General features: G+C 49.1%; 1 protein-coding gene across 2 annotated transcripts in view; it reads left to right on the forward strand.

The window, feature by feature from the left end:
- The first annotated feature begins 2,573 nt into the window (after window positions 1–2,573).
- Window positions 2,574–21,122, forward strand: part of map3k21 (mitogen-activated protein kinase kinase kinase 21) — a 96,991-nt gene continuing 78,442 nt past the window's right edge. For both annotated transcript variants that reach the window (XM_060831263.1, XM_060831264.1), the window contains exon 1: window positions 2,574–3,598. In XM_060831263.1, coding sequence (XP_060687246.1) covers window positions 2,827–3,598 — 772 coding nt within the window. In that variant the 5' untranslated portion in view covers window positions 2,574–2,826. The remainder of the gene's footprint in view (window positions 3,599–21,122) is intronic.

Below are 21,122 nucleotides of genomic sequence, written 5' to 3' on the forward strand. Positions count from 1 at the left end.
AGATTTTATTTGGCATGTAACCTAATTCCCCTCATTTTTAATGTAGTGAGATGTTCCTTTGCACGGATGAAATTGCCTTGCTGGCAAAATTATTTGCAGATTCAATCATAGATTCAGCACACTGTAAGAAATTAAGTAGGAAAAGCAGTGGGAGATGTGCGCTCATAGACAAGGCAATTTAAGAAGCCTTTACACATTAGATGGAGCTAACATTGACAAATAGTAGATATGAGCGTCTTAAAGCCCCTTTTATGGCACAGAGATAGTGCCCTTCCCACCTCTAGAGGTAACATCTCTGAACATGATTTGGAGATGCCTTGTTGTTCTGGGGTGTACAAAGTTTTAAAAAACTCACAACACCAGATTATAGTGTAACAGGTTTAATTAGAAGCAGTAGCTTTCAGAGCGCTGCTCCACAACCACCTGTTGAAAGTGTAGTGCTTCCATTTAAACCTGTTGGACTATAACCTGGTGTTGTGTGATTTTTAAACTTTGTACATCTCTGACCAGGTTGCTGAAGAAAAAAAAAGATATGACAGTCTAAATGCCATACTATGCCTTGATCCTTCTCCCATAATCTCAAACCTCTTCCCAATACACATAAGCGCCTCGAATACAGCTCACCGCTGACTCAGACCCATCTCTGTCTCAGCTTCACCCGTCCCCCTCACTCCAAACCTTGTCCTCTGATAGTCATACAGCTGACTCGGTCAGCTCCACCTCCCCGGCTATCTCACCCCACTCCAGACCCACCCCAAATATTCCACCTCACTCCGACCTCCACCTCCTCATCTGCCCCTTCCCGGAGCCCGACCTTTCCTTCCCAGCACCTACCCCCGCTCTCTGCGCTTCAACCCAAGCCCAGCCCCGCCCCCTCGTTGCTAGCTTCACCCCTCTCTGTCCCACCCCGCCGTCGCAGCTCCGCCCCTGTCTCCGTGCTTCAACCCAGCCCCGCCCCCACGCTGCTAGCCCCACCCCTCTCCCACAGTCCCGCCCCGCCTAAGCAGCTCCTCCCCTGTCTCCGTGCTTCAACCCAGCCCCGCCCCCACGCTGCTAGCCCCACCCCTCTCCCACAGTCCCGCCCCGCCTAAGCAGCTCCTCCCCTGTCTCCGTGCTTCAACCCAGCCCCGCCCCAACGCTGCTAGCTCCACCCCTCTCCCAGGTCCCGCCCCGCCTTCGCAGCTCCTCCCCTCTCCCACAGTCCCGCCCCGCCTTCGCAGCTCCTCCCCTTTCCAACAGTCCCGCCCCGCCTTCGCAGCTCCTCCCCTCTCCCACAGTCCCGCCCCGCCTAAGCAGCTTTCCTGTCTCCGTGCTTCAACCCAGTCCCGCCCCAACGCTGCTAGCTCCACCCCTCCCCCACTGTCCCGCCCCCACGCTGCTAGCTCCACCCCTCCCCCACTGTCCCGCCCCCACGCTGCTAGCTCCACCCCTCTCCCACTGTCCCGCCCCCACGCTGCTAGCTCCACCCCTCTCCCACTGTCCCGCCCCAACGCTGCTAGCTCCACCCCTCCCCCACTGTCCCGCCCCCACGCTGCTAGCTCCACCCCTCTCCCACTGTCCCGCCCCAACGCTGCTAGCTCCACCCCTCCCCCACTGTCCCGCCCCGCCTTCCCAGCTCCACCCCTGTCTCCTTCCCGCCCACCCTCCCAGGTCAACCCCTTCACCACCCACTGTACCTCCTCACTCATAAGCCTCTATCCATCCGAGCTCCTCCCCTTTCCACCCCAAGCCCCATCCCTCCGTCAAGGCTTCAAACCTCCTCCCTTCCACCCACCCATGACCACCCCCTCACGACCAGCTCTGCCTCCTCACTCCGAACCTGAATGCCTCCTCTGACAGATGGCACCTCTGTCAGCCTGGATTGTTGTGCTCCAATCCGAGAGTGAGACTTGAACCCCACACTAACATTAACCGCCCCCTCAAAGCTCCGCCTCTTCACCCACAGTCCCGTTCCTTTCCACACAGCCCCGCCCCTCCCTCCCAGCCCCGCCCCCTCCCTCCCAGCTCCGCCCCCTCCCTCCCAGCTCCGCCCCCTCCCTCCCAGCTCCGCCCCCTCCCTCCCAGCTCCGCCCCCTCCCTCCCAGCTCCGCCCCCTTCCCGCCCAGCTCCGCCCTCTTCCCGCCCAGCTCCGCCCTTCACCCGCTGTCACGTTCCTTTCCACACAGCTCCAACCTCTCATCCCAACACCCTCCCAGCTCCGCCCCTTCCCTCCCGGCTCCGCCCCCTTCCCTCCCGGCTCCGCCCCCTTCCCTCCCGGCTCCGCCCCCTTCCCTCCCGGCTCCGCCCCCTTCCCTCCCGGCTCCGCCCTTCACCCGCAGTCCCGTTCCTTTCCACAGCTCCAACCCCTCTTCACAACACCCTCCCAGCTCCGCCCCCTTCCCGCCCAGCTCCGCCTCCTCCCTCTCAGCTCCGCCCCTTGCCTCCCAGCTCCGCCCTTCACCCGCTGTCACATTCCTTTCCACACAGCTCCACCCCCTGACCCCTCCCTCCCAGCCCCGCCCCGTTCCCCCTCCGCCCCGCCCCCTTCCCCGCGGCGCGCGGGGGCAGTCGGAAAGTGGCGGTTGGTGGGTGCTGTGAGGGGAGGGCTGAGTGACCGGCAGTGACCCCGCGACTCCTGAGCGCAGCAACTCCACTGAGAGAGAGGGAGGCACACACACACAGCGGTTATAAGTGAGCCCCGGGGGAGGGGAGCTGGGCCCTGCCGCCGCCGGAGTGACTAAGGGCCGTGTCCATGGAGCTGGAGCGGCTGCCGGATCAGGCGGCAGAGGGGCCGGAGGGGGAGCAGGCCGCCGCCGCTGCCGCTCCTCTGCTGCCGGCTCTAGGCCCATGAGCGCGAGCGGAGGCCGCGGCGGCGCGGTTGCTATGGAGCCCCTGGAGGCCTTGTTCAGCCCCGATGTGGGAGTCGGGGAGAGCCCCGGGCCCGGCTCCTTCTGGACCGCGGTGTTCGACTACGAGGCGAGCGCCGAGGACGAGCTGAGCCTGAGGCGGGGCGAGCGGCTGGAGGTGCTGTCCACGGACGCCAAGGTGTCCGGCGACGACGGCTGGTGGACGGGCAAGATCGGCGAGCGGGTCGGCATCTTCCCGGCCAACTACGTGAGCCGGCAGCCGGCCCGGAGCCGAGCCCCGGCGGCTGAGCTGTCGGCACAGGCCGGGGAGGCCCAGCGAGCAGCGGCGGCCGCCGCCGCCACCGAGATCGAGTTTAGCCAACTGACCCTGCAGGAGATCATCGGGGTCGGCGGCTTCGGCAAGGTGTACCGGGGCACCTGGAAGGGGCAGCCCGTGGCCGTCAAGGCCGCCCGCCGGGACCCCGACGAGGAGGCGGGCGCGACGGCGGAGAGCGCCCGCCGGGAGGCCCGGCTCTTCGCCATGCTCCAGCACCGGAACATCATCGCCCTGCGGGGTGTCTGCCTGCAGGAGCCCAACCTCTGCCTGGTCATGGAGTACGCGCAGGGTGGGCCCCTCAACCGGGCCCTGGCCGGGCGCCGCATCCCGCCCCGCACCCTGGTCAACTGGGCCGTGCAGATCGCCCGCGGGATGTGCTACCTGCACGCCGAGGCCATCGTACCGATCATCCACCGGGACCTCAAGTCCAGCAACAGTGAGTAGCTGGGAGCATGGAGGAGGGGGGGGGCAAGGGGGCACAGTTAGGGGATGGGCTTCCTTGACACGGGGTTGTCGGGGTGCCTTGTGTGCTCCGGGGTTGTCGGGGTGCCTTGTGTGCTCCGGGGTTGTCGGGGTGCCCTGGGGCACGGGGGTTATCGGGGTGCCCTGTGTGCTCCGGGGTTGTCGGGGTGCCCTGTGTGCTCCGGGGTTGTCGGGGTGCCCTGGGGCACGGGGGTTGTCGGGGTGCCCTGTGTGCTCCGGGGTTGTCGGGGTGCCCTGTGTGCTCCGGGGTTGTCGGGGTGCCCTGGGGCACGGGGGTTGTCGGGGTGCCCTGGGGCATGGGGGTTGTCGGGGTGCCCTGGGGCACGGGGTTGTCGGGGTGCCTTGTGTGCCCCGGGGTTGTCGGGGTGCCCTGTGTGCCCTGGGGCATGGGGGTTGTCGGGGTGCCCTGTGTGCCCTGGGGCACGGGGTTGTCGGGGTGCCCTGTGTGCCCTGGGGCACGGGGTTGTCGGGGTGCCCTGGGGCATGGGGGTTGTCGGGGTGCCCTGTGTGCCCTGGGGCATGGGGGTTGTCGGGGTGCCCTGTGTGCTCCGGGGCACGGGGTTGTCGGGGTGCCCTGTGTGCCACGGGGTTGTCGGGGTGCCCTGTGTGCTCCGGGGTTGTCGGGGTGCCCTGTGTGCTCCGGGGTTGTCGGGGTGCCCTGGGGCACGGGGGTTGTCGGGGTGCCCTGTGTGCTCCGGGGTTGTCGGGGTGCCCTGTGTGCTCCGGGGTTGTCGGGGTGCCCTGGGGCATGGGGGTTGTCGGGGTGCCCTGTGTGCCCTGGGGCATGGGGGTTGTCGGGGTGCCCTGTGTGCTCCGGGGCACGGGGTTGTCGGGGTGCCTTGTGTGCCCCGGGGTTGTCGGGGTGCCCTGTGTGCTCCAGGGCACGGGTGTGCCGTGGGGCACGGGGTTGTCGGGGTGCCTTGTGTGCCCCGGGGTTGTCGGGGTGCCCTGTGTGCCCCGGGGCACGGGGGTTGTCGGGGTGCCCTGTGTACTTCGGGGCACGGGGTTGTCGGGGTGCCCTGTGTACTTCGGGGCACAGGGTTGTCGGGGTGCCTTGTGTGCCGTGTGTGCCCCGGGGGTTGTCGGGGTGCCGTGTGTGCCCCGGGGGTTGTCGGGGTGCCGTGTGTGCCCCGGGGGTTGTCGGGGTGCCCTGGGGCACGGGGGTTGTCGGGATGCCCTGTGTGCCCCGGGGCACGGGGGTTGCCTTGTGTACCTCGGGGCCCAGGGTTGTCGTGGGTGCCCTGTGTGCCCTGGGGCATGGGGGTTGTCGGGGTGCCCTGTGTGCTCTGGGGCATGGGGGTTGTCGGGGTGCCCTGTGTGCCCTGGGGCATGGGGGTTGTCGGGGTGCCCTGTGTGCCCCGGGGTTGTCGGGGTGCCCTGGGGCACGGGGGTTGTCGGGGTGCCCTGTGTGCCCTGGGGCACGGGGGTTGTTGGGGTGCCCTGGGGCACGGGGGTTGTCGGGGTGCCCTGTGTGCCCTGGGGCACGGGGGTTGTCGGGGTGCCCTGTGTGCCCTGGGGCACGGGGTTGTCGGGGTGCCCTGTGTGCTCTGGGGTTGTCGGGGTGCCCTATGTACTTCGGGGCACGGGGTTGTCGGGGTGCCTTGTGTGCCCCGGGGTTGTCGGGGTGCCCTGTGTGCTCCAGGGCACGGGTGTGCCGTGGGGCACGGGGTTGTCGGGGTGCCTTGTGTGCCCCGGGGTTGTCGGGGTGCCCTGTGTGCTCCGGGGCACAGGTGTGCCGTGGGGCACGGGGTTGTCGGGGTGCCTTGTGTGCCCCGGGGTTGTCGGGGTGCCCTGTGTGCCCCGGGGCACGGGGGTTGTCGGGGTGCCCTGTGTGCCCCGGGGCACGGGGGTTGTCGGGGTGCCCTGTGTGCCCCGGGGCACGGGGGTTGTCGGGGTGCCCTGTGTGCCGTGGGGCACGGGGTTGTCGGGGTGCCTTGTGTGCCCCGGGGTTGTCGGGGTGCCCTGTGTGCCCCGGGGCACGGGGGTTGTCGGGGTGCCCTGTGTGCCCCGGGGCACGGGGGTTGTCGGGGTGCCCTGTGTGCCCTGGGGCACGGGGTTGTCGGGGTGCCCTGTGTGCTCCGGGGTTGTCGGGGTGCCCTATGTACTTCGGGGCACGGGGTTGTCGGGGTGCCTTGTGTGCCCCGGGGTTGTCGGGGTGCCCTGTGTGCTCCAGGGCACGGGTGTGCCGTGGGGCACGGGGTTGTCGGGGTGCCTTGTGTGCCCCGGGGTTGTCGGGGTGCCCTGTGTGCTCCGGGGCACAGGTGTGCCGTGGGGCACGGGGTTGTCGGGGTGCCTTGTGTGCCCCGGGGTTGTCGGGGTGCCCTGTGTGCCCCGGGGCACGGGGGTTGTCGGGGTGCCCTGTGTGCCCCGGGGCACGGGGGTTGTCGGGGTGCCCTGTGTGCCCCGGGGCACGGGGGTTGTCGGGGTGCCCTGTGTGCCGTGGGGCACGGGGTTGTCGGGGTGCCTTGTGTGCCCCGGGGTTGTCGGGGTGCCCTGTGTGCCCCGGGGCACGGGGGTTGTCGGGGTGCCCTGTGTGCCCTGGGGCACGGGGTTGTCGGGGTGCCCTGTGTGCTCCGGGGTTGTCGGGGTGCCCTATGTACTTCGGGGCACGGGGTTGTCGGGGTGCCTTGTGTGCCCCGGGGTTGTCGGGGTGCCCTGTGTGCTCCAGGGCACGGGTGTGCCGTGGGGCACGGGGTTGTCGGGGTGCCTTGTGTGCCCCGGGGTTGTCGGGGTGCCCTGTGTGCTCCGGAGCACGGGTGTGCCGTGGGGCACGGGGTTGTCGGGGTGCCTTGTGTGCCCCGGGGTTGTCGGGGTGCCCTGTGTGCTTCGGGGCACGGGGGTTGTCGGGGTGCCCTGTGTGCTTCGGGGCACGGGGGTTGTCGGGGTGCCCTGTGTGCCCCGGGGCACGGGGGTTGTCGGGGTGCCCTGTGTGCCCCGGGGTTGTTGGGGTGCCCTGTGTACTTCGGGGCACAGGGTTGTCGGGGTGCCTTGTGTGCCGTGTGCGCCCCGGGGGTTGTCGGGGTGCCGTGTGTGCCCCAGGGGTTGTCGGGGTGCCTTGTGTGCCCCGGGGCACGGGGGTTGTCGGGATGCCCTGTGTGCCCCGGGGCACGGGGGTTGCCTTGTGTACCTTGGGGCCCAGGGTTGTCGTGGGTGCCCTGTGTGCCCTCGGGCACGGTGTTGTCATGGGTGCCCTGGGGCACAGGGTTATTAGGGTGCACTGTGTGCCCCGAGGCGAAGGAAGATATTGTGCATCTTGAATGGTATGTAGGATGTGGTCGGGTTATTGAAGTTATAATGATGCGAGGTGAATTTGGTAAATTTGAACTATGTTGTTGTGCGTTATTTTGAATCGATAAGGAATCTTTATCTTGAGTACTTGGATTTGAGCTACGGAAGGGATCAGAAGTTGCCTACTGAAATCAATATTGTATATAGCAGTATATGTGTGAACATTGGTGTCACTGTGCTTTAGTGTTGTAGATGTGTGTGGATTCTTTATGTATAATAATGCTATAAATGGTTCAGTGTCAAGCTTATGAGGGTACAGTTATTTTCTGGTATAATTGGGGTGGTGGGCAATAAATTTTTCACTCGGTCTGTTATGCTGCACATGAGCTTGCTTGCCCTAATCCTGTCGCCAGCAAATTTTTGTTTGCTTGTCCAGTTTCTTGTTGTCCAACATCAGTTTCTGATCGAAATGACATTTCCTGCCAGTCTTCTGTTGCTGAAACCCTCAACCACACTCTGCTTACCTCCATGTACTCATATTTCATTGCTCTCCTTTTCAACCTCCCATATTCCACCACTGATTGACTTGATCTCATTCAAACTCTGCCAGGTCTATTTCACATGCAACACACCATCTTTAATCCCCGTGGTCGCTGATGTATATTGGATCCCAAGTCCCCCAAAAGCTTCAGATTAAAATTTATTTTTCTCCTGTTGAAATCTCTCCATGGCCTCTCCCCATCTCTGCTTTGATGTTTGGGAATGTCTGTTTCTCTGACTCTGACCATTGTCAATCCTGCTTCCTATTAGCTGTCTTGCCTTCATGTGACTCTGCCATCAGCCCTGAAATCCTTCTCCGTGTCTTTGCACTTCTACAGTCTGACTCTCCTCAAAACATACAGATTTGTGATCAAGCTTATAGTCACTCTTCTTATTACTTTCTATGACTTGGCATCAATTTTATTTGGTTATGTTTCCTCAGAACATCTTATAATATTCAAGACACTGCATAAATGCAATTTGTTTTTGATCTGTTTTGTGCATGTTTAAAGTTTTTCCTTGAGTTGCCTGTAAATTTGTAATTTTCTATTTTACCTCTATCCACCATGATTATATACTGATTTATTGTTCTGCTCTAATCTCAATGTAAATTAGTGCTCCTCTTTGGGATTAATGCCTGCGTGTCTCCCCAAGACAGTGCATTGCTTTGAACTGCTGCAATGTTGTTATTGGTACTCTTGTCTTCATCCATTTTGTAATGTACCTGTTACAATTATCATCTACCTCTGAGATTCCACCCAAAAACTTAAAATGGTGTGTGTGAGAGTTGGCAGCAACATTAAATGTTAAGGTTGAAGATACCAAATGGCCAATTAAGATTGGCATTATCATGAAACTCAAGCAAATAATAAAGCCGTTTTTATTTATTTGGCAGGTCAGCAGTACATTGTGGAAAAACCCTGGGTAAGATAATCTGTATCAAGTGGATAAGCTGACCTACCAGGAAACTTTCACTTAGATAATTGAGTAATGTGTTAAGAGTAAGGGTCAACCTTTGGAGATATGTTTGGGAATGAAGTCATGAGACAGCTAAATATTATCTTCAGGCAATCTTACAAGATTTGAGCTTTGAAAGTAAAGGAAAAACTGGGTTGTGGACAATTAGGATAAGACCATGCGACCATCAAGAATCTATCTTAGCCTTAAATATACAAAATGACTGCCTCACAGTGTCTGTGGCAAGGAGTTCCAAAGAGAGAAGCAATTCCTTCTCATCTCAGTTTTGAATTGGCATCCCTTTATGTTTCAGGTCTAAAATTCTTAGTCAGTCATCAGACTTGAATGTTAACTCTGCTTTCCTCCCAAAGATGCTACAAAATCTGCTGAATTTCTCTGTTAATTTTTGTTTTTGTTTCAGATCTCCACCATCTGCAGTTCTTTGTATTATTTTCCCTGTATTCTGAGACTGATTAAGAAAAATTGGTGTCACAGCGGCACCAGGGATCTATTGCATTCCGCTGGAGCTTTTAATATATACCTTTTTAGAAATGTCCTACATTTCCATTGTGATTTGAAGCTGGGCAGATTGAGGCATTGAGTGAAAAGTAGCATGTGGTTTTGAAGTGCATTTTGTGTCTCTGCTTTTTTTCAGGTAGTGCCAATTTTTTTCTGAACAAGCAAAGTGCTGACTTCTGCTTTGCTCTTGTGTCACAAAATTTAAGCCATCTGTTAGCTGGATTAAACCTAATAATTACCACCCCTCCCCCAGCTCCATTACATGAATTTGAAAATTGCAAGGAACCCCATTTTATGAACCATTAACACATCGGGCTGCAGTTTTGAATGGAGAGGCCAGCTGATGGACAGAGTGAATATTGAATGCTTCTATTACAAAGTGGACAGTTGACAGAAGTCTCATAGGGGAGAGATGATGCTGAGGTACAGCTACCAATGCACATCAACTGCTCAAGTTGCCGATGGCACAAACATGAGTAGGAATGGCATATGGTCTATAATGTGGGAAACTGTGAATTTGTCTGTTTTCACGGAGAGGATAAAAGCATATTATTTAAATGGGCAGCAATTGCAGAATTCTAAGGTGCAGATAGATCTGGTTGCACCGATGTATGAATCACAAAGTTGCTAGCAGGTACAACAAGTGATAATGTGGCCTTTTGCAAAGAAATGTTTTGCTGTATTTGTAGAGGGTATTGATGACACTACATCTGGAGAACTGTGTGCAGTTCTTTCTTAAGGAATGGTTATAATTGCATCAGAAGTTCAGAGAAGGTTCACTTCCTGGGATAAGGTGTTATCCAATGAGGAAGGGTTGGGCATGCAGGGCCTGTATCGATTAAAGTTTAGAAGCATGTGGGCTGATCTTAATGAAATAAAAATTCCTGAAGACACCTGACAGGGCGGACACTGAAAAAATGCCTTCACCATGCTGTCTACAGCACTTTGAAGAAACTATGCACCTACACCCCTAGGTCTCTGTTTGACAATACACCCCAGCGCCCTTCCATTAACTGTACAAGTCTTACCTGGTTTACCTTAGCAAAATGAAACACCACACATTTATCCAAATTGAACTCCAGCTGCCACTTCTTGGCACATTGGCCCATTTGATCATGGTCCTGTTGTACTCTGAGATAACCTCCTTCACTGTCCACTGCACCACAAAGTTTGGTGTCATCTGCAGACTTAATAACCATATCTCCGATATTCATGTTGAAATCATTTACATAAATGATGAAAAGCAGCGTACCTAGTACTGATGCTTGCATCACTCTGCTGTGTGAATAACAACCCTCTACCACCATCCTCTGTCATCTACCTTCAAGACAATTTTGTATGCAGTTAGCTAACTCCCCCTGGATTCCATGTGATCTAACCTTGCTCACCAGTTGACCATGCAGAACCATGTCAAGCACCTTGCTGAAGTCAAAACAGACCAAGTCCACTGATCTGCCTTCATCAACCTTCTTTGCCACATCTTCAAAAAAAACTCAAATCAAGTTAGTGAGACACAATTTCCCCGACACGACCTTGTTGACTATGCCTAATCAGTCCTTGCCTTTCCAAATGCATATCGATCCTGTCCCTCGGAACCCTTTCCATTAACTGCCTTTTCCTTACAGCCTTTCTTAAATAATGGCACCACATTAGCCACCCTCTAGTCTTCCGTGGCTGTCGATGATATGGATATTTCAGCAAGGGACACAGAAATCTCATCCCCAGCTTCCCACAACATTTTGGCATACACCTGATCAGGTCCCAGGCATTTATCAACCTTTATGCATTTTAAGACTGCCAACATCTCTCTGCTGTAATATGAACACTTCTCAAGACATCACTATTTATTTCCTCAAGGTCCCTGGTTTCCATGTCCTCTTCCACTGTAAATACACGTGAAATATTTGTTTAGGGTTTTACACATCTCCTGTGTTAATCTTGAATGTTGACATAGCATCTGTTCAGTGATTAATCTTTCAAGTGCATTGCATAGCCTCACAAATCACTTTTTCTCATTTAAAAGCCATGCAACACCAGGTCATAGTCCAACAGGTTTATTTGGAGGTGCTAGCTTTTGGAGCGCTGCTCCTTCATCAGGTGATTTTTAACTTTGTACACCAGTCCATCACCGGCATCTCCAAATCATGACTTTTCTCATGCCCTTGATTTCTCTACTCTACCTCTTACAACTGTGAGTAATTCTATGTATAGGTGGGTAATTTCTATTTCATATGAAAGTACTCTTGAGAAAATTTCTGACCAGAACAATTGCATTATTTTTGACCAGAAAAAGGATGTAGAAGATAAAAGCCAAAAGCCAGCAGTGCTGATATGTTTTGGCTATGTTTTTTTTACTAGATTTGGTTTTTTTGTTGTGAGTTAGTGGATTTTCCATACAAATACATGTATGCTGAGCTGAGGCCATAATATTTCACTGGTGAGAAAGAACTAAGTCGAGATCACGGGTGGAGTTGACATCCAAGTTATGGCCAGTTGGACTGTGGGGTTGCCACTGCCAAGAGGCAGACTGGACAAGATTGCACAGGAATTGTCAAGATCGGGTGGCAGTAATGGGTAATTGGGAGAGAAGTTCAAACTTCTCAGGGAAACCTGATTATAGGTGCAGACTGCTTATTAGATGTAGGTCAACCACTTATCATCTCCTGATGGCACCAACTACAAAGAGGTTAGAGCTTGCACATTGCTGAAAACAAACACATTTTATTGAAACTTTGTGTATCAACAATGCAGTGTCTAGGAACTCAAGATTGCCAGACTTTTTGCAAATATAGTGCTCAAAAACTCCATAGATATTTGTACTATAACACAAATTTAAGGCAATCTTGTCCTGCCATCCTTGTATAAAACAGTATACATAAACCAGGAACTCCTGCATTTCAGCTCAGCAGCATGGATTTTGTGCGGGGTAGATCGTGCCTTACCAACTTAATAGAGTTCTTCGAAGAAGTGACCCAAGTTGATAGATGAAGAAAGGGCTGCAGATGTCATATACATGTACTTTAGTAAGGCATTTGATAAGGTTCTCCATGGTAAACTAATGGAGAAAGTTAAGTTACATAGTGTGCAGGATGTTCTAGCTAGGTAGATAAAGAACTGGTTGAGCAAAAGGAGACAGAGAGTAATAGTTGAAGGGTGTTTCTCGAAATGGAGAAAGGTGGTGTTCCACAGGGATCAATGCTGGGGCTGCTGTTGTTTGAAATATACATAAATGATCTGGGAGAGGTAAAAATCACACAACACTAGGATATATTCCAACAGGATTAATTGGAAGTACTAACTTTCGGAGCACCGCTCCTTCATCACCTGATGAAAGCTAGTGCTTCCAATTAAACCTGTTGGACTTGGTGTTGTGTGATTTTTAACTTTGTACACCCCAGTTCAACACCGGCATCTCCAGATCTGGAAGAGGGCATTGTTGGTCTGATCAGTAATTTTGCAGATGACCCAAAGATTGGTGGAGTAGCAGAAAGCATAGGGGACTGTCAAAGAATACAGGAGAATATCGATAGATTGGAGGATTGGGCAGAGAAGTTGCAGATGGAGTTCAATTCAGGCAAATGTGAGGTGATGCATTTTGGGAAGTCTAATTCTAGAGCAAACTATACTGTAATCAGAAGAGCCTTGGGAAAAGTTGATGAGTAGAGAGATGTGGGAGTTCAGGTCCATTGTACCCTGAAGGTGGCAGCATAGCTGGTAGAGTGGTCAAGAAGGCATATGGTATGCTTGCCTTCATTGGATTGGGTACTGAGTATAAGAGCTGACCTGTTAAAATTGTACAAGACTTTGGTTCAGCCACATTTAGAATACTGTACATTTCTGGTCGCCACATTGCCAAAAGGATGTGGATGCTTTAGAGAGGGTGCAGAGAAGGTTTAAGAGGGTGTTGCCTCGTATGGAAGAGAGGTTGAGTAGGTTAGCATTATTGTCATTAGAAAAAAAAGGAGATTGAGGGGGGCTTGATTGAGGTCTACAAAATCATGAAGGGTATAGAAAGGGTAGATAGGGATAAGCTTTTTCTCAGGGTCAGGGATTCAGTAATGAGAGGTCATGCGTTCAAGGTGATAGGTGAAAAGTTTAAGGGGGATATAGACGGCAAGTACTTTACACAGAGGGTGGTAGATGCCTGGAACACGTTGCCAGCAAAGATAGTAGAGGCAGGCAAGGTAGATTCATTTAAGATGTGTCTGGACAGATGCATGAGTAGGTGGGGAACAGAGGGATACAGATGTTTAGAAATTAGGCAATAGGTTTAGACAGTGGATTTGGATCAGCTCAGGTTTGGAAGGCTGACTGGCCTGTTCCTGGGCTGTAAATTTTCTTTGTTCTTCTTTGGTTTTACAGAATTTGAATATTGTTGGAAATTGACACATTTTGTGAACTCTTTCCTTACTTACCTTAATGGGCGCCATTCTAGACTCCTATCCACCCTTGAAATGGGAGACCCTAATGAGATCCCTCTCTTTGATGCCTTGGTTAAGAAATTGTCTACTGCAAAGGTACCTTCACTAGTCAGAATACAAGGTGAAATTCCTACAGTTCTATGTGCAGTGAAATAGACATGCATCAGAGCCATCATGTGGGGCTAATGGCTACTCTAATCAGATCATTTCTCATTCTGCATCGCAAAATTATGAATGGACCTAAGGCTGTCCTCTAAAGTGCCCCACTACCTCAGACAAGGCATCTCAAGCATTTGAGCAACAGATGAAGCTACTTTTTCATGCTGCTGTTTACACTGGCAATATGAGTGGTATTCCCCACTATCAAGATGCCGTCATCAAGCCAAAAAGATGTTCTCCCTTTCGCACAAAATAACTAATGAAGTAAACGAATTTCATCAGTGTGATGCTAGTTTTATCAACTTATTGTTCCAAATACTGGCAGATCATATTAAACAGCATATTCCTTCATCTGTGTATGACAGACAAAATGCTCAGTGTTCCCAACTTGCACTTGTAAAATTTTCAACACGGTTTCCATTATTAGATGTGATTTGCAATTGTGAATCACCAATTCAGGGTCACAGTGTAATGTACCTGTGGGTACTGGAGGCAGCAGGGCCCTGTACTTTGAAGACAGGAAAATTATGTAGGCATACTGCCTGTTTAAATGCAACAAAATAAGTGACAACAAGTTCATTTCTCAAAACAGTGCCTTGATAATCAATTAGCTTTGTTTAAAATTTGATGAAGCTTGATTTTTTTTATTTTATTTAAAACTGTTTACAACAAACAGTTACATTTACAGCTGTATACAAGGGAGAGGAGCAGCAAAGCAGGCCCCAAACCCTGCAGTTCAAACAGTTTACAGGGACATGAGGACAAACCTCAAATCCCAGTTTAATACTCCTGTTTATTTTTTTTAATTATTATTTTATTAAACAAATTACGAAACAGTTTACAATAAACATTTACAGCTGTGCAAGAGACAGCAATTTTACAAGGGAGAGGAGCAGCAAAGCTAGGCCCCAAACCCTTTGATGAAGCTTGATTGCTGACTGTCTCTCATCATTAACTGGTGCATTAACTGGTGCATCTCAACCAATCAGAATCTACAGCCAATCAGCATTCACCTTTCAAACATCTTGTGTTCTCTTTACCTTATGATTTATCCTACGTGTGACAGGAAATTTCTCAAGACTTTGCTGAGAAAAAGACACTTTGATAATATCTAACTTCTGTACTGCTAGATCACAATGTAGATCAGATCTTGTTCTTTGTGTGTTACATATTGCATAAAGCCCCATCTTGCAGAATAATTGCATATTACCTAGTAGAAAACACCTGTCAATACCTCATCCTATTTTCAAATCTCCACAAGCTCTTGCTCCTCCCTATGTTTGTAATTACCTCCAAACCCTCAACCTTCTGAAATATCCAATTATAATTGCTATAGCATTGGTGTCCAGGTGTTCGTTACTTAGGCCTCAAGATCATGAATTACTGCCCTACATCTTTTAACCTCACTATTCTCCTTTTAAGATATTTGTTAAAACGTCTCTTTGCTGAAACTGGTCCCAACTGACCGAATATCACCTGTGTGGTATACAGCGAAATATTGTTTAATAATAATCCCGTGAAGCAGCTTGAGAAATTTCATTATCTTAAAGGTAATTTTTAATTTGAATTGTTGTTGTTAGCCACACAACTCTTTTACCCTGATCAATTGTACAGAAGACGTTAATGTTTTTTGTCTTTATTTTAAGAAATGTAAGGCTTGGCTGTTATACCCTGGTCATCGAGTAAATTGTAACAAAAATTCCATAAGACATGTAATGGGCCGATAGGACAATGTCTCCCTGCAATAAATTGACAGGATCCCGAAATCAATTAATCATATTTTATAGATTTTAAGCATAGGAAAGTATGCGGTACTGTTTACTTTGATTCTTGGTAACTCTTGCATTCATAGAGTAAAGGACCTTTCTCGTGCCCTCCAAAGCTGTGTTTATAGATTGGAAACGTGGGGAGTAGAGCATCACTGAGGTCATTAGAATTCAATTCCCCTGTCGTCAGAATATTTTTCTCTTTGTTAGCTTGCTGATGGAGGCACATTTTCTGCCTTTGTAACAGGTATTTGGAAATTCCTACCTGTTTTTGTAGGCGATTGCTAAACGGTTGATGAAACAGTCAGTAATAAGTGAGGAAAGTTAATTGGCTAACCAAACAAAATACTTCATCCAGCTTCTCGCTTGAAGAATGAGTTACTATATAAGGACTATCAATTGATCTAGCACAAAAGACAAACATATTTATCAGCATCAAAAATTAAGTTTAAGCTTATAATTTGCGTAAAAGTTGATTTTCTTTTCTTCTGCTAAGAATTGTTGTAATCACATTGGCCTCAGATTTTCATTTCAGAAACAAATATTTCATTCACTTCAAATTAACACATCTAGAAGCTGATGTGACTATGTTGCCAAGAAGGTGAAAGTGACTTTCAGACACACTCACAAGCAGCAGAGTGTGCACTCTGACCAAAACATGCCATCTCAAATGAAGTGCAAAGCTGGTTTCAACTAAATGTTTAACATTTTGCGAACTTGTCATGTAATGTGTCCTGTATCAAGGGAATGTGGTATTTTTGAAAACCCTGAATGTTTATGCCCTTTAGAAGATGCCGAAAACAAAATGCTCCAACAGAACCCAGACCAACTGCCAACCAGCGTGTAGCGAAATGAGTCCTCAGATTATCAGACTGGTCACATTGTCAGCAGAAATGTGGTTTGCATGGATGCATTTAATTGGGCTAACTTAAACCCTACCTCTAGCAAACATTTACAAGCAACTAATGAAACTGTTTATGGAATTAAAATGCCTCATATTGGAGTGGAGCATTATGATTATTCAGAGGTCGCCAAAATTCAGCTTCTAGCCGTTGGACTGTGGCAACATACAAATACCCACGAACACCCACCGGTAACAAGACTGAAATGCCAGTGAAATTTGAAATGCTTAGCATCCAATCTATGGAATAGAAAGGTTTAAAAACAGTTCCAATGAAAAACACAGGACGTGGGGAAAACAGGATTCACAGTGAATTAGGACTTTCTATGCATGTCTGTAACAACTGTTGAGTGTGTGGTGCTGGAAAAGCACAGCAGGTCAGGCAGCATCCGAGGAGCAGGAGAATCAACGGTTCGGGCATAAGCCCTTCACGTAACAACTGTTGGAGGGATGAGCATGAAGTTGTGGATCAATTAATATGGGGAAATAAGTGTTGTGATACGTGTTCACATAACTGATGAGATCAAGAAGAACCTATGAATAATACACACACTGCTGTTATGCCAGAGACATCAAATATCTCCAGTTTAACTTTTGGATGTATTCTGGGATGAACGTAAATGTTGAATGGAATATGTGGACCGTTAATAGATAAACTGCCTCAATGATGACTGGAAGTATGCTTCAGGCTCTGCTTTAATGTTTTGTCATCAAATCTTGCGACCAGTTAATACGCAAACTGTTGTTAGATTATTCAAAAACTGCAAGATATTCAGTTCAGTGATGGAAAGGAAGTTAGTGTTTTCAAAATGATCCCTTTGCAAAGTGTTAGCACCAGATCTGACCCAGAGCGAGATCTTTAAGATGATGTGATAGTTACACATGGATGATTATGATGTACTCATTTACGGCTGATGTCAAAGATAATGTATTTGGTTTTAAAATATTGACTGTAGTCAAAGATTTGCTTGTATAATTAATTCATTTAATGATAAATAATTGAATTTGTAACACGTTTTATATTTCAAAATGATGGCTACCTACATAAACTTAAATTATCATTTTAGTTTGCACCATTTCTAGAAGGACTTGTTGAGGCTCCACACTTTAGTTGATATGCTATGACCTTTGGCATTAATATTAACTTGGTGCTGGGAATGGCTGCTCTCTTTGGAGCCATATCTGAGCAGGATTAAGTGTCTCAGGGAAATGAGTGAAAATGGAGAGCATTGTCAAAATTAGAGAAATATGAGTTGTGTTTGAAGACGTTGGCTTTTTTTTGTGCATCTTTTAAATTTTATTGCAGAATTTCTTATTTATCCATGGTTGTCACTGGCTAGACAAGCATGAGTTGTTCATCTCTCATCTCCCAGTTGACAGTTCAGAGCTAACCACATTGCTGTGGTTCTGGAGTCGTTAGGCCAGATCAGTAAAGGACATTAGTGAACTACATGGTTTTTTCCTTCCAGTTGACAATGGTTTCATGGCCATCCTGGATTCTTAATTCCAGACCTTTTACTGAATTCAAATTCCAACATCTGCCATAGCAGGACTCCAACCTGAGTCCCCAGAGCATTACCTGGGGGTCTCTGGTTTAATATATCAGCGATATATCTCGACCATTGCCTCCCAGATGTTTTGATGCTGTCCCAGATTTTGTTTATTTGAATTCAGATTCTTCATCCATCATGAGGGAATCATGCCCATCTCCTCAAACTTTATTCTGGATTTTTAGTCTAGCAATATTACTACTTTACATCACCTCCCTGATACTGCGTAGTGTTTAGGTTTACATCTCGATGGTAAAAGTAATCATTTTGCATAGACCTATATGAGAGAATATTTGCACTAGAGCTATGACCTGTTTGTGTTTTTTGAAGGTATCTATGGAAATATTTGTTGATTGCTGGCTTTGAACAGTCTTCGGAAAAGTCCTACAGCATGGTCCAGTGAACTAGCTGAATGTTGCTTTTGTGACCAGAAATGTACAAAGAAATTCTTTCAGCCTTGAAGCAATTCAAGCAATATTTATTATTGAGTCTGGTAGACATAGTACATTGTGTACCATTTAATTACATTCCAAGTTGTACATATAGAATTATGAATGGATGGAAGTGAGTAATAGGCTGTAACTTAACTGGTGAGGGAGGAGTTGTTCACATGACTTTGCAAGGCTGTATGCTTTATGAATTTTTTAAAAATTATCTATTACGCTTTCCAAATAAAGTGTCAGGCAGCATCCAAGGAGCAGGAGAATCAGCTCTTCAGGAATGAGGCTTGTGGACCGGGAAGTTGAGAGATAAATGGGAGGGGTGGGGCTGGGGGGTGAAGGTAATTGGGAATGCAATAGGTAGATAGAAGTGGGAGGTGATGGTGGTACGTTGGAGAGGAGGGTGGAGTGGATAAATGGGAAAGTTGATGGAGAGGTCAAGAGAGCGCTGCTGAGTTGGAGGCTTGGGACTGGGATAAGGTGAGGGGAGGGGAAATGAGGAAACTGGTGGAATCCACATTGATACAATGTGGTTGCAGGGTCCCAAGGCAGAGATGAGGCATTCTTCCTCCAGGCGTTGGGCGGAGAGGGTTTGGCTATGGAGGAGGCCCAGGACCTGCATGTCATTGACAGAGTGAGAGAGGGAGTTGAAGTGTTCAGCTGCGGGGCGATGGGGTTGGTTGGTGTGGATCTCCCAGAGATGTTCTCTGAAATGATCCGCAAATTAGCATCCTGCCTCTGTAGAGGAGACCACATCAGTTGCAACGGATACAGTAATTAACACCTATTGCATTCCCAGCTACCAACCCTGCCTCCTCCACACCTCTCCCCCCCCCCCCCCCCCCCCCCTTCCCATTTATCTCTCAGCTCCCCAGGCATCAAGCCTCATTCCTGGTGAAGGGTTTAAAACATTGCCTGATACGTTGATTCTCCTGCTCCTAAGATGCTGCCTGATCAGCAATGCTTTTCTAGCACCACAGTCTCGACTCTGATCTCCAGCATCTGCAGTCCTCACTTCCTCCTTTACAAATAAACGTTCAAATAATGACAGGATTATGCAATGCCAAATTGGCGACATTGCAAATAATGTGATGTTTTTCAGAAGTGCATTTGAGGGCATTGTTTTTCCAGATGTAGGAAGGAAAGTCTAGTTATCTAGTCTGATGTTCCAGTAGAATCCAAACTGTCTGTATTCTGGTTTATATAAATTTATTAGTTTATCGGCCAGAACTTGTTTTGTGAATAGATGAAGCAGCTTAACTACTCCAACTTTGCTCAGTGGTTGATTGTCTAGATCCTTTTCTGCATCCATCTCTCATTATGCTACTGATCATGTGATTGAAAAGCTTGGCTCGTTTCTACATTTTTAAGAATTTACTCTTTTATGGAACGTGAGCCCTACTATCAACACCAGCATTTGTTTCACTTCCCTGATTGCCTTTGAACTGATCATTTTGCTGAGCAGTTTCAGAGGACAGTTAAAAATCAACCCCTTACCTGGTGTGGAATCCTATATCGGCCGAGGTGAATGTAAGCTTTCCCAGCTACCTCTCCCCAACCCCACCCCCTCCCGTTATATCTCTCAGCCCCGACCCACAAGCCTCATCCCTGATGAATGGCATTTGCCCGAAATGTTGATTCTCCTGCTCCTCCGATGCTACCTGATCTGCTGTGCTTTTCCAGCAGCGCACACTCAACTCGTATGTAGGCCTGACCAGATAAAGATGTGAGATTTCCTTTCCTAAGTAACATTAATGTACCAACTGGATTTTTAAAAAATCAATTGTTTTATTTATTTACTAGCTTTTAACGCCAATTTTTTATGGATTGAATTTAAATTCCACTGGCTGCTACAGAAGGATTTGAACCCATTTCTCTGAAGTCTTAGTCTGGGCCTCAAAATTATTAATTGAGTGACTCTCCCATCAATATCTCCATCGTTTGTAGCCACCATCTGAAAACTGACATGAGATTGCTATACTGGTGGGATTGGGTGACCTGGTTGACAGTTATGATTTAGCCCCTCAAGTGAGCGACTATTCATTTTAAGGAAGTAGATTCAGTGACATGGAAACAACCATACAATAATCTCCTTTCTTCCCCAGCCTTGCAGTGTCCTTTGGTTCTCTCCGATATGAATTGCTAAACCTTCTATTTAGTACTTTGTTTAATAGTTGCCTAATGTAAGTGACTTTCTGTGAAAATGTATGATCTGTATCAGCATGGAGTGTATCAAAGACACAGCTGATTCTTCTGGCAAATTCCACCTTTTCATGTGGCAAGTCTAGTTCTTCCCTCTTCACTTGCACCCTCCCCACTGAGATCTCTCGACAACTTGAGATCAGCAACCTTAGTGCAGGTGGGCAATGGTTTGTCTGCAATTTGGATGCTTTGAAATAATGCTGTAACTATTGAGGGAGATTTGAAGTGTTTAAAATGTTCAATTCTAGGCCGTAAAAACCTTGCATTTTAATTTTCATATGTTAGATTGCAGTTCTTTGTTTTGCTACATCACCCAATACATGAAAACACAACATATCATAATTCTACATTGCCTATTGGTTGAGGTTGCTATTTTGTTATCTGATATATCTAATGCTATGTGTGCCCAAAATTGTGTTTAGCCCTTGATTCACTGAATTCAAATCATTAAATTCAAATTTGCCATTTGACTAAGTGCTTGCTGTTGAAGTCGTCATTATTTTTCATTTATCCAAGGATCAGAAAAAGGTTGTTAGACACCTATTTGTACTTTAATGAGTACAATTTCAAACTACTCAACCTCACTTCATTAGAAAATTCATCCTTTCCTGGATAGACCCTAGTGAAATTTCTTGTGGTCTGTCTCCAATTCTAGTTGCCTTTGGTAAGAGGCTGTCTATTAGCAATATTTCACCATAAACCAAAACCTTTCATTTCCAGAAATGTGCCTATTTTTTTCTTTGGCTTCTAAGTTAACTTAGTCTGCCTTTCTGTCATTGAACATGGTTCTGCCA

The sequence above is a fragment of the Hemiscyllium ocellatum genome, chromosome 10 (assembly GCF_020745735.1).
Source record: "Hemiscyllium ocellatum isolate sHemOce1 chromosome 10, sHemOce1.pat.X.cur, whole genome shotgun sequence".
Taxonomy (NCBI): domain Eukaryota; kingdom Metazoa; phylum Chordata; class Chondrichthyes; order Orectolobiformes; family Hemiscylliidae; genus Hemiscyllium; species Hemiscyllium ocellatum.